This window comes from Sardina pilchardus, chromosome 21, assembly GCF_963854185.1.
Source record: "Sardina pilchardus chromosome 21, fSarPil1.1, whole genome shotgun sequence".
NCBI classification, from domain to species: domain Eukaryota; kingdom Metazoa; phylum Chordata; class Actinopteri; order Clupeiformes; family Clupeidae; genus Sardina; species Sardina pilchardus.
Window position 1 is genome coordinate 8,410,753 of NC_085014.1, and position 14,523 is coordinate 8,425,275.

Here is a 14,523-nt window from a genome sequence, read left to right on the forward strand (position 1 = left end):
GGAGCAACAGAGGCAAGGAAAAATCCCCTTGTTCAGGAAGAAAGCTTGGGCTAATAGTGTACTGTATGTTGGGGTTGGAGGGTTAAGGGGCAGTGTGTGTGTGTAGGGGAAGTGTGCATTTAGCACTTATACTGCTGGTCACTATGAGCTCCGACTAGGTAGAATAACAGAGCGTGACAAAGTACATAACGGAGAACATGATCCTTTTGGGGAAAACCGGGGAACATAGGACCTTTTCTAAAATTAAGGGAAAAAAGGGTCCCATGTTCCCCGGTCCCCATACAAAGTGGGGAACATGTAGGCTACGCTCCTTTGCAAGATTACCAGTTAGGATGTCCTGCTGCTTCAGTCCTAAGCTTTTCTGCATAGGTGACACACATGATCAGCAGAGACAGGCAGATATTTATCAAAAATAGTGAGATACAGAACTCTTATGTAAGGCATATCTCCATTCAATTTTAGAATTGGTCATGGTTGAGCCAAAGTATGGTAGGCTATCTTCACTTTTGGTCATTTGCAAAATGCCTCTATTGTTTTGTTTAATCTGTATTAGAGTATATTAATATTTAAGATTTTGTGAATATTCCACTATAACTAGGCTATACGTATCTTATAATTGCAAAACACACAGGCTTCTAGATATGAAATAATGAAGCTCTGTTTTTTTTCTTTAAAAGCTGATCATTCTCGGACGTGTCGTGACTGTCCTCGGTAAAAAAAAAAAAAAAAGTCGGGAAAGCCTATGGATGAGCGTCATCATTTTCGTTGTTGGAGATACCGCTCTGACTTCCCCAACCAATGGCAGCTTTCGCTTTCAACCTAACAAACGTGTCAAGCCAATCAAACATAGAGAAGGGCGGGACTTGGTTGCCGGTTCTTACAGCAAGAGAAGTCATCCAGCCGACAGCTGAGAGTGTCGCGGGGAGCCCGAGGGTGCCGGAGGGCTACGGTCTCGGAGCGTACAGTGCTTCTGTCACTCGCATGATGATGATCAGTGATGGTGTCGTGAAATTATGGACCGTTAGACAATGAAAACAAAGAAATCTCGATCAAGATACACATGGTTGGCTACAATGTGGTGTTATCAAAGGCGGAGGCACAATAGAGGCTACAGTAGGTAGAGCTCGACGCATGTGCGCATCTGCGAGTGAGTCCGCAACCTGCAGTGCTGCAGATTATCCGATAATCTACAGTATTCAGCCTACAACGTTGTGGATTCCAACGGCAGCCTTTAAACAACAACCAGAGAATTGGTAATCCCCGTGGGGACTGTGTTTAGTCAAAATTGAATATAGCGTGATTCTTTTTCTTGCCATTATCAGTAGCGTAATTTATCCATCTGTAGGCTATGCCACGCCAGAGTAGCCCGTTGTTTCTTGCTAACATTTAAACAATTAGGCTACATTTCATAAAAATACGCGTAGTCCGACTCCGAACTCTACTCTCCACTTGCCTAAGAAAAGTTATAAAAGTAACCACTGAAAACTGGCCAGGCTTTTTCTCCTGCAAGCAATGTAGGCTAATGTAGCGAAATGAAACATTGAAATTGCATTTGTAGTTAGAATGAATAGTTTCATTGTAACGCATGATGTTTTCACTGGCTACTGTTGAAAGGGCTTTGCATCTGTAACGGCATGTGCACAATAATGTAATACCGTATTTGTTCAATAGTGTTAAATGCTTAACAGCTCGGTGCCCTCTGATGGCCGGTCTGCATGTGGATCCTACAGTACACCCCCAACACATCCCCAGCTGAAGCATCGTTAGGCTCAGGATCCGTTTTTCACTTTAAGCCCAGCAATACATTTAGTCTCTTGTAAGGCTCTTTTGGGCTTGCTTGCATAAACCTGGCCGCTTTATCCTCTCCGGAAACACCTCACCCCACCCCCAACATGCTTTTGTTGAACTTTTCTTTGTTTCAAATGAGTGGTGGGCCTCCAACCTGTTGGGTCCCTGTGGTGACCTGTGCACTGAGGTAATGAAATTTGGACAGCTTAGTCAGGTTAGGAGCTTTATCGCTATTGAGAGTAAGATTGAATAGCCAGGTTAGGAGATTCACATTCACCGAGTAAACGTGTTATTGAACACACTGGGATTTGGATTAGCGTTTGTCTTTGCCCCCTTGACGTTGGAGAGAGCATTCAGTCCTGTTGCTATTAGTTATACGTTGATATAAGTTTTGTTGGTGAGCCGTTTGAAATCTCACAGCAGAAGTGAATGCTTAACCTAAGGTTAGTTTGGATGTACTGTGATGAGTCTCCGATGAGTGGAGAGATGTGATGTCACTTGCAAGCTGCCTGTTATTCATCTGGTGATGAAAGTTCTAAGCGTAGCTTTTGGTAGCTGTCACTGGGGTACGGTGACAGTAAGTGTACATATGTGTACATACATTGACAGTATTTATATCCTTACTATGATGCGATGAAGTATATCTATGGACCAAGGTGATCTATATTCTCCACCTGACATATTCAGAAACAGAGCATCTCACAAGCTTGTTTAGACTTTGAGGCAATGGTGACAAGGTTTACAAGTTGTGACCCCAAAAATAAAGTGTGTGTGAAAGTGTGAATAACAGGGCCTCTATAAGCAGGCTTAATTACTGTGTATTTGAACGTTATCTATTAGAATATAGCCCAACCTTCTGTGCATACCTGTCCAAATGCCCATCTCAAGATCACCTGTCCAGCACCACAGTCTGGTGTGTTTGTGAATTAAAGTGATAATTAAGGCCATGCCATTAGAAAAGCATCAATCAGCTATTTCTTCTGCCCCCGATCTCCCTCCAGAAGCGGTGTTGGTTCAGTGATTCCTGGTTGATCCTGGCAAAGGAGCTGATCCTTCAGTCGGGGAACCCGTGGACGACAATCTCCCAACCACCGTGCCACCACTTCTACCATGTTCCCATTCTGCATGCCATCAGGGTGGGCGCACGCACACACACACACACACACACACAAACACACACACACACACACACACACACACACACACACACACACACACACACACACACACACACACACCACCACTACTCTCACGGCTTACAGAACATGATCCCCTTCTGCATGTCATCGGGGTTAACGTACATGCATGCAAACAAACACGCCCATATTCACAAATGCATGCGTGCACACACACACACACACACACACCAGCCAGAGCACCAACGCTACTACCACGGTTTAAAGACCATGATCCCTTTCTGCTTATCATTAAGGTGAGCACATACACACACACGCACACTCACACACACACACACACACACACACACACACCACCAGCACCACCACTACTACTAACATAGTCTACAGATCACACATCACACAGTACCTCACTTGACCTCTGAGTGACCTTGTGTGTCCAGGTCGCACCCTCTGGACAATGCAGGGCTCTTCTCTTTCGCCTCCTTCTCCTGGCTGACGCCCATCATGTGGAGGATCTCCCGCAACAGTCTGGACCAAAGCTCTCTGTTCCTCTCGCCTCACGACGGAGCCAGGACCAATGGGGACAGGTCTGTTCCCTCACTCTCCTCACCTGGTGCCACTGACCAGCCAGTCCAGTTACTGAGAATCCTGATTCTTCCTAACTAGTGATCCTGATTAGTGCTGTAACGATGTGCGTAAAATCGTGAATCCTGAAACCGATATCCCCTCGTATCCACACACCTGTCGATATGCGTGTCATGACCCCCATATCCACACACCTGTCGTGGTGTGAGATATGGGTGGAGTAGTTGTTGCTTTGTCCTTATTTCATGTAATTACCAATGTAGCTGACTGGAGTTGCTAAATACAACTGGTATGTAGCCCGGCTCTCCTTCGGCCACTGTCTCAAATACATCTACGGATATAGAAACGTGCATATAGTTCTCTATATGTTAGCTATGTTACTCCATCTCCTCCCATGATTTGTGTGCTATGGTGACATGAAAAGAAAATGGATATTTTTGGCTGCAAACACTCAAAGTGGGTGACGGAGGGCATGTGGTGTTGTGGAGCTAACGGCAGTTGCACAATAGAGAGGACCGAGGAATCCCGACCCTTGCTTTGAATTCGGTAACTTTGTTATCTCCTTTTACTAAGTGTGTGTGTGTGTGTGTGTGTGTGTGTGTGTGTGTGTGTGTGTGTGTGTGTGTGTGTGTGTGTGTTGTCAGGCTAGAGGAGTTGTGGGAGGCGGAGGTGTCTCGTGTGGGACTACAGAAGGCGTCTCTGGTGAAGGTGGTGCTGCTCTTCCAGAGGACCCGTCTCATGCTCAGTGTCATGTCCTCCTTCCTCCTGACGGGGGCGCTCTTCTTGGGGCCGGTATGCAGCCACACGCATCTTCACCCATGCAAAGCCCACTGTGCACTGTTACAGATAGAAACATGCAATATGTCAGACCTGTTTTACGCATTCAAAAGCCTTTTTTCAAGTACGCTGTAATGCCATCCCTCTCTCTTTCTCTCTCTCTCTCTCTCTCTCTCTCTCTCCCTCTCTCTCTCTCTCCCTCTCTCTATCCTCCAGGCTGTGTTGGTGTATAAGATCCTGAGCTATGCAGAGACTCCAGGTCAGTACTCCTTGAGCTACGGTTTGGGGATGTGCTTTGCCCTGTTCTGTTCTGAGATCAGCAGAACCTTCCTGTATTCATTGACATGGGCCATCAGCCTGCGCACGGCCACGCGCGTTAAAGGGGCCTTCTCCATGCTCGCCTTCAGGAAGATCATCAGCATGCGCATCATCACCACCGTGTCTGTGGGACAGGTGAGGCACACACACACACACACACACACACACACACACACACACACACCCCTTCTGAGCTGTTGTGTATTGTGTAGATCCTTAACGTGTTGACGGTGGACAGCAGCCGGATGTTTGAGGCGGTGGTGTACGGCTCCTACATGCTGTCTGGCGTGCTGTTGGCACCGCACACACACACACACACACACACACACACACCCCTTCTGAGCTGTTGTGTATTGTGTAGATCCTTAACGTGTTGACGGTGGACAGCAGCCGGATGTTTGAGGCGGTGGTGTACGGCTCCTACATGCTGTCTGGCGTGCTGTTGGCACCGCACACACACACACACACACACACACACACCCGTTCTGAGCTGTTGTGTATTGTGTAGATCCTTAACGTGTTGACGGTGGATAGCAGCCGGATGTTTGAGGCGGTGGTGTACGGCTCCTACATGCTGTCTGGCGTGCTGTTGGCACTGCTACTCTGCATCTCGTACGCCTGCTACATCCTGGGATACACCGCCCTCATCGGAGTCTCCATCTACCTGGGCTTCATCCCCATACAGGTACACACACACACACACACACACACACACACACACACACACACTGTGCTGCTATGTTTTCATCCACACACCGCTCTCATCAGAGTCTTCGTCTACCTGGGTTTGATCCCCATGAAGACACACACAAACACACACGCGCACACACACACACACACACACACACACACACACACACACACACACACACACACACACACACATAGTCTGTGTGTGTGTGTACATCTGTGTTTGTCCACCTGTGCAGAATGATTGGAATGTGGGATCTGTCTGTGTGTTTGAAGTGCTTCCCTGTCGTTGACAATGTGTGTGGCTGTAGTTTTGTACTGCCAAGGTGATAAATGTCTTTCGGAGGAAGGCTGTCACGGTAACAGACAGCCGAGTGCGCACCATGAACGAGGTTCTCACCTGCATCAAGCTCATCAAGATGTACGCCTGGGAAGAGTCCTTTGAGAAGAAGATCACAGGTACCTGCATGATCCACTCACAGCAGCTATAGCACATAGAGGTCTGCTCACCTTCAATATAGGGCTTTGAGCCAGAATTATTTCCCAATTGGTACGTTCTGAACAGAAACAGTATTTTAACGTTTCCGGTTTTTCGGTTCAACCCTAAAATTGACGTTCCTGAACCGGTTAGTAGAACAAAAAAATAAAGTTCCTGAACCGGTTAATAGCGTTCCATGTCAGCTGTGGGACATCCAAATAAGTAGGCTGGTCAGTAGAACTTTACGCTAATATTGTTAGTCATTTTCCTGAAGTCTCTATCCTGTTATTAAACAAACATTAAATAAAGCACTAGGCTATATTATGTAAACAGCTTAACATTTTTAACGCACGCATCATAAGGTACTGGTAGGTGCACTAATCACTAGGTGCAACAACCAACCGGGGCAGTGTAGACACTAATTACATGACACCTTTCATGCATACGGTCTATTGGTGCACATGACAAACAGGGCAGGCTACTACATCGCTTTCATTGAGAACTTCAGTTGACCAAGCCTGGCCAGGGCCCAATTAGTGCATTTGTTTCTCTTATGTCATCAGACAATGCAAAACGACAAAGCATTACAGACACATCACTGTAGTTCGTACATCCATGCAAAAGCCTGTGCAACTCACATAGCTAAATCTGTACAAATAACTGAATACGGTAGGCTACATAGCTGCCGTTGTGAATATTGATTGGCAAAATCTGGGGGCATTTTTGTCTCTCTTATGTCATCAGACAATACAAAATCACAATGGTGTGTACACAGCTGCCATTATGAGTATTGAACTTATAAACACATGCCCAAGAGCCTAGAGAGAAATGAGAAAAGATCCTGTACGGCTGGTGGCAAACTTCTGTATTACATTTCGCCCAATGGGTGAACGACTGGGTGTGAACCTCACCAAGTCATATTGCACAGAAATCTTGTCAAAGAACAAAAAAAAATAACGGTATTAACCGGTTACCATTATTTTAGATAAACGTTTCTGTTCCAGAACATAACAAAATGTAAAGTTGCTGGTTTCGTTTCTATTCCTAGCAAAACATCAAACGTTTCTGGTTTTCATACCGAATAATAAACTAGTAAATTAGCATAGTAATGTAGCAGCATGTTTTCTTCTTATGTTGTGATCGTTATCAATATTACTCTAGCCTTTGTTGCCATTTTTCCACTTAAAAAACTAGACGTGGGCTAATGCGTTCCAACTGTAGGCTATGAGGCTACAGTGAGTTTGTGTGAATAGCAGTAGAATATGGTTATGTAAAAGCGTAATTACAGTAAGTACATTTATAAATCAATAGAACACTATGGGTGGGACAGGGTAGTGCAATTGTTTATGTTATTTTGAACGGTTTTGTCGTAGTTTGTGTAACAAAAAACGTGATCTCTGCAACTTCTCTACCCTCCCCTCTTGCAATCCTTCCTCAAACAAAGCTTGAGAAAACAAAGCCACATATTAAGCAGAGACAAAAAACAACCCAAGTGGGTGTGGCACTTCAGGTAGAGCTTTACTTAAGGTAAACCACCTCACTTCAGTGACAGTTTGAGGTCTCCCTCTCTTGCTCTCTTTCACTCTCTCTCTCTCTCTCTCTCTCTCTCTCTCTCTGTCTCTGTCTGTCTGTGTGTGTGTGTGTGTGTGTGTGTGTGTGTGTGTGTGTGTGTAGAGATCCGTAAGAAAGAGAAGAGTCTTCTCCAGAGGGCAGGTTATGTGCAGAGTGTGAACACTGCGAACACGGCCATCGTTCCCGCCCTGGCCACCATCCTCACGTTTATCACACACACACTCCTCGGACTCCCCCTGGACCCCTCCACGGTCAGTACCCTCCTCTTCCTCTCTTCCTCTTCCTCTTCTCTCTCTTGCTGTCTCGGTTCAGAATCAGAATCAGTTTTATTGGCCAGGTTTGCGTAAACAAACAAGGAATTTGACTCTGATTAACTTTGCTTTCAAAGTACAACACTCATAAAACACATACAACATAAAATGATAAAAAAACAGAACAGTAGAATAGAATGAAGGGCAGTAGAATATGGCGAAGTATGATAATAAATACAGTATGTACATTTGCAAATAAATAGGCATATGGGTGGGATAGAGTAGGCCTAATGCAAGTGTCCGGAGGGGGAATGTCCGCCTCCTTGTTGTCCCTGTCAAGGTTGCCATGGTTGCCATGGTCATGGGTATCCCAACAGCACTAGCAAGATGCCGTATACAATGGAAAAGAGGGTGGGAATAGTGCAGTATCAGTATAGACTGAGGTTTAAGATTAAATATAAATATAGTTCAAGGCAGTTTAGTACAGTGATAATGTATTAATAACATTAGTAACAGTATGATAATGTATTAATAACAATAGTGTAACTGTAAACCAATTACAGTGAGAGCAAAATTACTTTGTCATTTAGTGAAATAAATACTTTTGTTTACCTCCGCCAAGGAGGTATATGTTTTCATCGGGGACTGGTGTTTGTTTGTCTGTTTGTTTGTTTGTTTGTCTGTCTGTCTGTTTGTTAGCAAGATAACTCAAAAAGTAATGGATGGATTTCGATGAGATTTTCAGGGAATGTCAGACATGACCCAAGGCATATACGATTACATTTTGGGACTGATCCGGGATTCCAGAGGCATTTATGTATTTAGCTTAGTGGTGTAATGGCATGGTATGGCCACGTGGTGGCGATCTGAATAGTTTCGATTCAAATGCATGACAACCTAGGAAGAACAATGCAGGCGGAGGTAGCTGCGCTCTCAGAGTGCTTTTCTAGTTTTCATTTAGTTTTATTTTGTTTTGATCTCCAATGTGGCAAAAGTCTGTGTGCCTGCAAAAGCGATTTGTAACTGTTGAATAGATTTTTGTATGTAGAGCATTGAGTGGTAACTTTAGAATATTTTTGTAGTGGAAAATTATTTCTAACTGTAGGTTGATTTGTAGCTGTAAAACCAATCTGTACTCTTAGAATAGATGTGTACATGTAGTGCATATTCATAATATTGACAATTACTTGTAAGAATCATTTTCACTCACATTATTCACAAATTATTTCTAGTTTCAAAACGTCATGCACATGTACAAGACACATGAGTCAATTTTGATTCCATAGATCTGCTCGTTGCTATCCATCATTTAACCCAAAAGTTATGTGGTTTATGTGGTTATAGTTGTCAAGCTCTTGAACGAAACATAAACCTAACCTAACAAAAACACAGTTAGTGTGAGATGTCGATTTTGATCTGTAAAATAAATAAATAAATAAAAAAGCTTTGTTTCTAGTTTCGCATAAACAAGATTTCCATGCGTCTACACTCAGGATTGTGTGTTCAGAAATGGAAGTGAAAGTGGCCATGAAAAGGTTGTTGGCTGGAACTGTAACGGGAGGAAAGCTGCAGTGGATTGTCCATAAATATATTTGACAACTTCTCTCTCTATCTCTCTCTCTCTCTCTCTCTCTCCCCCTCTTCTCTTCTCTCCTCTGCAGGCTTTCACCATCATGGCTGTCTTTAACACAATGAACTTCTATTTGGCCTTCATGCCCTACTTTATCAAATGTCTAGCTGAAGGCATTGTGTCCCTTTCAAGACTCAAGGTTTGTTTGAAATGTGTACGTCTGTGTGTGAGTGTATAATATGTGACGTGTGTGTGTGTGTGTGTGTGTGTGTGTGTGTGTGTGTGTACTGTGTATATGATATTTGTGTATCTCTCTCTCTCTCTCTCTCTCTCTCTCTCTGTGTGTGTGTGTGTGTGTACTGTGTATATGATATTTGTGTGTGTGTGTGTGGGTGGTTGGGTGGAATATGTGTGTGTACTGTGTATATGATATATATGTGTGTGTGTGTGTGTGTGTGTGTGTTGCTCTTCAGAAGCTGATGTTGCTGCAGAACCCTGAGTCCTATCTGACCCAGAGGAAGGGGCTGGGGGCGGCTCTGCTGATGGAGAACGCCTCCTTCTCCTGGAAGTCACCTGACAGCTCACCTGAGAGTACAAACAACGACACACACACTGAAGAGAACAAACCCACCCTCAGGAACATCAGCTTCACCCTGCCCAAGGTGTGTGTGTGTGCGTGTGCGTGTTAGTGTGTATGTATGTTTGTGTGTGTCCGTGTGCATATTCTACCAGAAACATTTATCGTCACTAAACATTTTGGGCAAAAAAATATTCCAATTCTTGAGTCTGAGAATTGAGTCATATGGAGGAACTATGAGGAACACGTATCATACCATCGCAGAATGTTTTATTCTTGACAAAAATGGATTTCCTTACATACCTGTGTCTGTGTGTATATACAGTACTTGTTGATCACATGTCCCTGATTGTATCTAACATAGACTTGCAATAACCATAATGATGGCAAAGCCATGAATACTGCCAGACTCTCTTATGGTTGTAAAAACGTCACCGTTACCAAGGAGAGCTTTACAAACACAGATGGTGGATATACAGAATACCCCCACCTTCATCAGCTGACAAATTGATTCATCAATATTTTCTCAAATTACATTTTGTTAAACGATAATGTTTGTGCGACTGGACTGCCAGTGATGTGACAGAATGGACTTCATGGATGTTAGTTTTTAGTTAGTTTGGGGTTATCAGGAACCTTCTTTCATTGGTGTTGTGTTGTATCAAGTCCACAACTGAAGGCTCAACAGTGGTGTCTACCGTCACAAATGACTGACATGATCTTTTGTTTTCCAGGGAAACCTGCTTGGAGTTTGTGGAAATGTGGGCAGTGGAAAAACGTCACTCATATCCAGTGTCCTAGAACAGGTAAATAAAAACATCACTCATATCCAGTGTCCTAGAACAGGTAAATAAAAACATCACTCATATCCAGTGTCCTAGAACAGGTAAATAAAAACATCACTCATATCCAGTGTCCTAGAACAGGTAAATAAAAACATCATAAGAAAAGGAATGTAATGTCTGCAACACTGATAAATTGCTCCCGTTTAATAAAAAAAACATTTCGACCCTACTGGGTCTTCATCAGGCAAAATAAATAAAAACATCAGTCATACCCAGTATTCTAGAACAGAACAGGTAATTAAACCATCACTCATATCCAGTGTCCTAGAGCAGGTAAATAAAAACATCATAGGAAAAGGAATGTAATGTCTGCAACACTGATAAATTGCTCCCGTTTAATGAAAACCCTACTGGGTCTTCATCAGGCAAAATAAATAAAAACATCAGTCATACCCAGTATTCTAGAACAGAACAGGTAATTAAACCATCGCTCATATCCAGTGTCCTAGAGCAGGTAAGTAATGCGGGCGGCTGTAAGGCAGTATGTTCATGAGAGTAGCACTGTAGCCTGGCTGCTAGCTGTTTGCTGCAGCTACTGTAGCTGAAAGTAGTTTTTTGGGGGGTTTTCCGTACCGACAGTAGGTGACCCCGAGAGACAGAGATGTATATGGAAGATTGCCGGAATTGTTCTTTAGTGTTGCCCCTGATCATTGGTCAATCTGGACTAGAATTGTTCTTTAGTGTTGCCCCCTGATCATTGGTCAATCTGGACTAGATTCTCCAACCTGCCACTGCAACTCCATGTGGATAAAAACAACCCCCATTCACTTTTACTCTCCAGCCTCTGAAAGAGTCATGAATGCCTTTGTGTGTATGTGTCTGTGTGTCTGTGTGTGTGTGTGTGTGTGTGTGTGTGTGTGTGTGTGTGGGTGTGGTGTGTGTGTGTGTGTGTGTGTGTGTGTGTGTGTGTGTATGTTTCTCAGATGCACCTGCTGAAGGGGTCTGTGATAGCAGACGGGACGTTTGCCTACGTTTCCCAGCAGGCCTGGATCTTCCACGGATCCGTGAGGGACAACATCCTCATGGGACAGCCTTTCAACCAGAAAAGGTACTGCACACATACACATGCACACACACACACACACACACACACACACACACACACCACATTAATTCATCCTTCCAACCTTTATTTATTCTTGGGCTGCAGAACTTGTTAAGAACTGCAATAAGGCCTCAGCAGTTTTAAGTTTGGGAACCTCTGAAGTAGACAAGTATTAGTGTAGAGATTAACAAATAAACCAAAGCAACATAAGCAGTATAAGACAGAACATTTGATTGAGAGGGGGAAGAAAAATTTCAGATTGTTTTGTTAAAAACAAGTACAAAGTGACGTCGGAAGGTTTGTGATTACAGATAATACACTACCGGTCAAAAGTTTGGGTTCACTTAGAAATTTGCACTCCATTCTAGACAGAATATCATCAGAGATTAGTGCAGAATTATCTTAGAGAATTAGAGAGTTCCACTTTTCTGCTTCTCAGAAAGAGAATGCCGTTGAACTAAACCCATCTTCCTACATGTTTGGTTAACAGTAACCTCCCACAGTGCACACGGTGCAAGATCATTGGTCAGTGTATACTGTACATGTCTGAAAACGATCAGATCTCAATAAGGTGTGTGTGTGTGTGTGTGTGTGTGTGTGTGTTCCCTCACAGGTATAATGACGTCATCAAGGTATGCTCTCTCAAGGCAGACTTGGCCATACTCTGCTACGGTGATGAAACTGAGGTGAGTAGTGTACACACCCAAATGTGTGTGTGTGTGTGTGTGTGTTTGACTATCTTTTATGTGAATATACTGTATATTTTAGGTATGTGTGTATGTATGTATGTTATGTAAATGGTTGTGTGCACATGCGTGCATGTGTATCCTGTGTGTGCGACGTGCGTGCGTGTGTGTGTGTGTGTGTGTGTGTGTGTGTGTGTGTGTGTGTTTTATTAAATCATCTTAAATAAATCGAATTGAAAATGAAAATAAAATGTATGTGTATGTGTGTGTGTGTGTGCTCAGATTGGTGAGCGTGGGCTGAACCTGTCGGGCGGTCAGAAGCAGCGGATCAGTCTGGCCCGAGCGGTCTACTCGGACCGGGACATCTACCTGCTGGACGACCCGCTGTCTGCAGTGGACGCTCACGTGGGCAAACACATCTTTGAGGAGTGTGTGAAGAAAGCCCTGAAGGGCAAGTCTGTCATCCTGGTCACCCATCAGCTACAGGTACCAGCTACGGCCCCCAGACTCTGGACTGCTCTTCTAACCAGCACTAGATTTGCTGGAAATGTTGAGTGTTTAAAGGGGCAACTGAAGACTTGTTTGTTTAGATTAGCTTTTGGGTGACTCCGTGCAGAGCATCCTGTGTATTTATATCTGTGCACAGCACCCTGTGTATTTGTATGTGTTTTATTAAGTTTAATTGTGTTTAATAGATTCTTTTTTACTACTGTGCTTTTATTTTTCAAGCAATTTTGTGTCAAGCACTTTACTTTACTTACTTACTTACTCCCCCCCCCCCCACTCTCTTCCTCCTCTCCCCCTCCTCCTCCTCCTCCTCCTCCTCCTCTGGTGTGGTGTAGTACCTGGAGTTCTGTGACGACGTGCTGCTCCTTGAGAACGGTGACATTAAGGAGGCGGGGACACACACGTCTCTGATGAAGGCTCAGGGTCGCTACGCTCAGCTCATCAACAACTTCCAGCTGGAGCAGACGCAGGTACGTCTCTCTCTCACACACACACACACACACACACACACACACACACACACACACACACACACACACACACACACACACACACACACACACACACACACCACACACACACACACACACCACACACACACCACACACTCATCTCACTCCATCTCAGGGTTGCTACGCTCAGCTCATCAACAACTTCCAGCTGGAGCAGAAGCAGGTGCGTCTCACACAAGCATAGCATATTGTCATGGTTACAGGTAGTATATTTAATGGAGTGATTCCATTTTGGCTTATTTAAGAACAAAGACAGATTTTTTTGTATTTAAGTGTTTGAAATACTGTAAATACAATCACTCAAAGTAATTTTGATTTTTATTTCAATTCTACAAAATATAAATGACAAAATATGCTGAAGTAAATACTTATTTCAAATTCATCTAATTAAAATACTGCCCTTTTTGAATGATTGGTGCCTCTATCTATAATACGTTCTTTAAAGGAGGAACGTAAGGAACCACCAGCTGACCCGCAGCAAATTGAGGTTCTAGAGCTGTCTGCAGACAAACAAGAGAACAGCGGAGTCAACCCTGGTAGGTCACACTTCCACGGCCGTGTCAGTGCTGTAGACAGCAGTTACTGTAGCACCTGCACTGACAGTGTTTTTGTTTGTTTGTTTTTTTTCAGTTAGCCTATTAGCTTGTGGCGGTGAGCTCAATGCAAATCAAAACAGCTAAGAGGCTAACTGGAAAAAAAAAAAACACTGTGCCAATCTCCAGGTATGGTGAAGGGTATGTGATGATGGGGCTATTTTAATTCCAAAGGCCAAGGGAACTTCATCAGGATACATACAGTAGTATCCTGGATCCATGCCTCTATGGGAATTTAACATACATGTAGGGGTGGGAATACTGATGACCCCCTTATTGTAATAAAGAACATTTATTTATTTACTATGCATCATTCATTTACAAAGAAAATTGGTGTCCTTAGAGGTTGGATATTTCCTCAATTTTTCCTCAATTTCCAAAAGATGATTTTATGTTACTCTTTTTAGTCAACTTTAGCATGGGTTCAAAAATGTATGAGCCTAACTGTGTGTGTGAGTGTGTGTGTGTGTTTGAGTTAGTTCCAAATATCAGATGAATATCACGTCTAAATTTGTGTGGGGTGAGGGGGGTGGGGGGGGGGGGTCTGTACACAGTGTCCCTCTCAAGGGTCCTTGAGCTGATAGAGGTCC

General features: G+C 43.7%; 1 protein-coding gene across 1 annotated transcript in view; it reads left to right on the forward strand.

The window, feature by feature from the left end:
• Window positions 1-942: 942 nt before the first annotated feature.
• LOC134069484 (ATP-binding cassette sub-family C member 12-like) overlaps window positions 943-14,523 on the forward strand; it is a 36,660-nt gene continuing 23,079 nt past the window's right edge. The window contains exons 1-16 of the mRNA XM_062525448.1: window positions 943-1,253; window positions 2,790-2,924; window positions 3,368-3,514; window positions 4,157-4,304; window positions 4,506-4,742; window positions 5,116-5,292; window positions 5,609-5,756; window positions 7,450-7,598; window positions 9,260-9,367; window positions 9,642-9,830; window positions 10,480-10,551; window positions 11,514-11,638; window positions 12,249-12,321; window positions 12,604-12,807; window positions 13,164-13,298; window positions 13,786-13,876. Coding sequence (XP_062381432.1) covers window positions 2,899-2,924; window positions 3,368-3,514; window positions 4,157-4,304; window positions 4,506-4,742; window positions 5,116-5,292; window positions 5,609-5,756; window positions 7,450-7,598; window positions 9,260-9,367; window positions 9,642-9,830; window positions 10,480-10,551; window positions 11,514-11,638; window positions 12,249-12,321; window positions 12,604-12,807; window positions 13,164-13,298; window positions 13,786-13,876 — 2,029 coding nt within the window. The 5' untranslated portion in view covers window positions 943-1,253; window positions 2,790-2,898. The remainder of the gene's footprint in view (window positions 1,254-2,789; window positions 2,925-3,367; window positions 3,515-4,156; window positions 4,305-4,505; window positions 4,743-5,115; window positions 5,293-5,608; window positions 5,757-7,449; window positions 7,599-9,259; window positions 9,368-9,641; window positions 9,831-10,479; window positions 10,552-11,513; window positions 11,639-12,248; window positions 12,322-12,603; window positions 12,808-13,163; window positions 13,299-13,785; window positions 13,877-14,523) is intronic.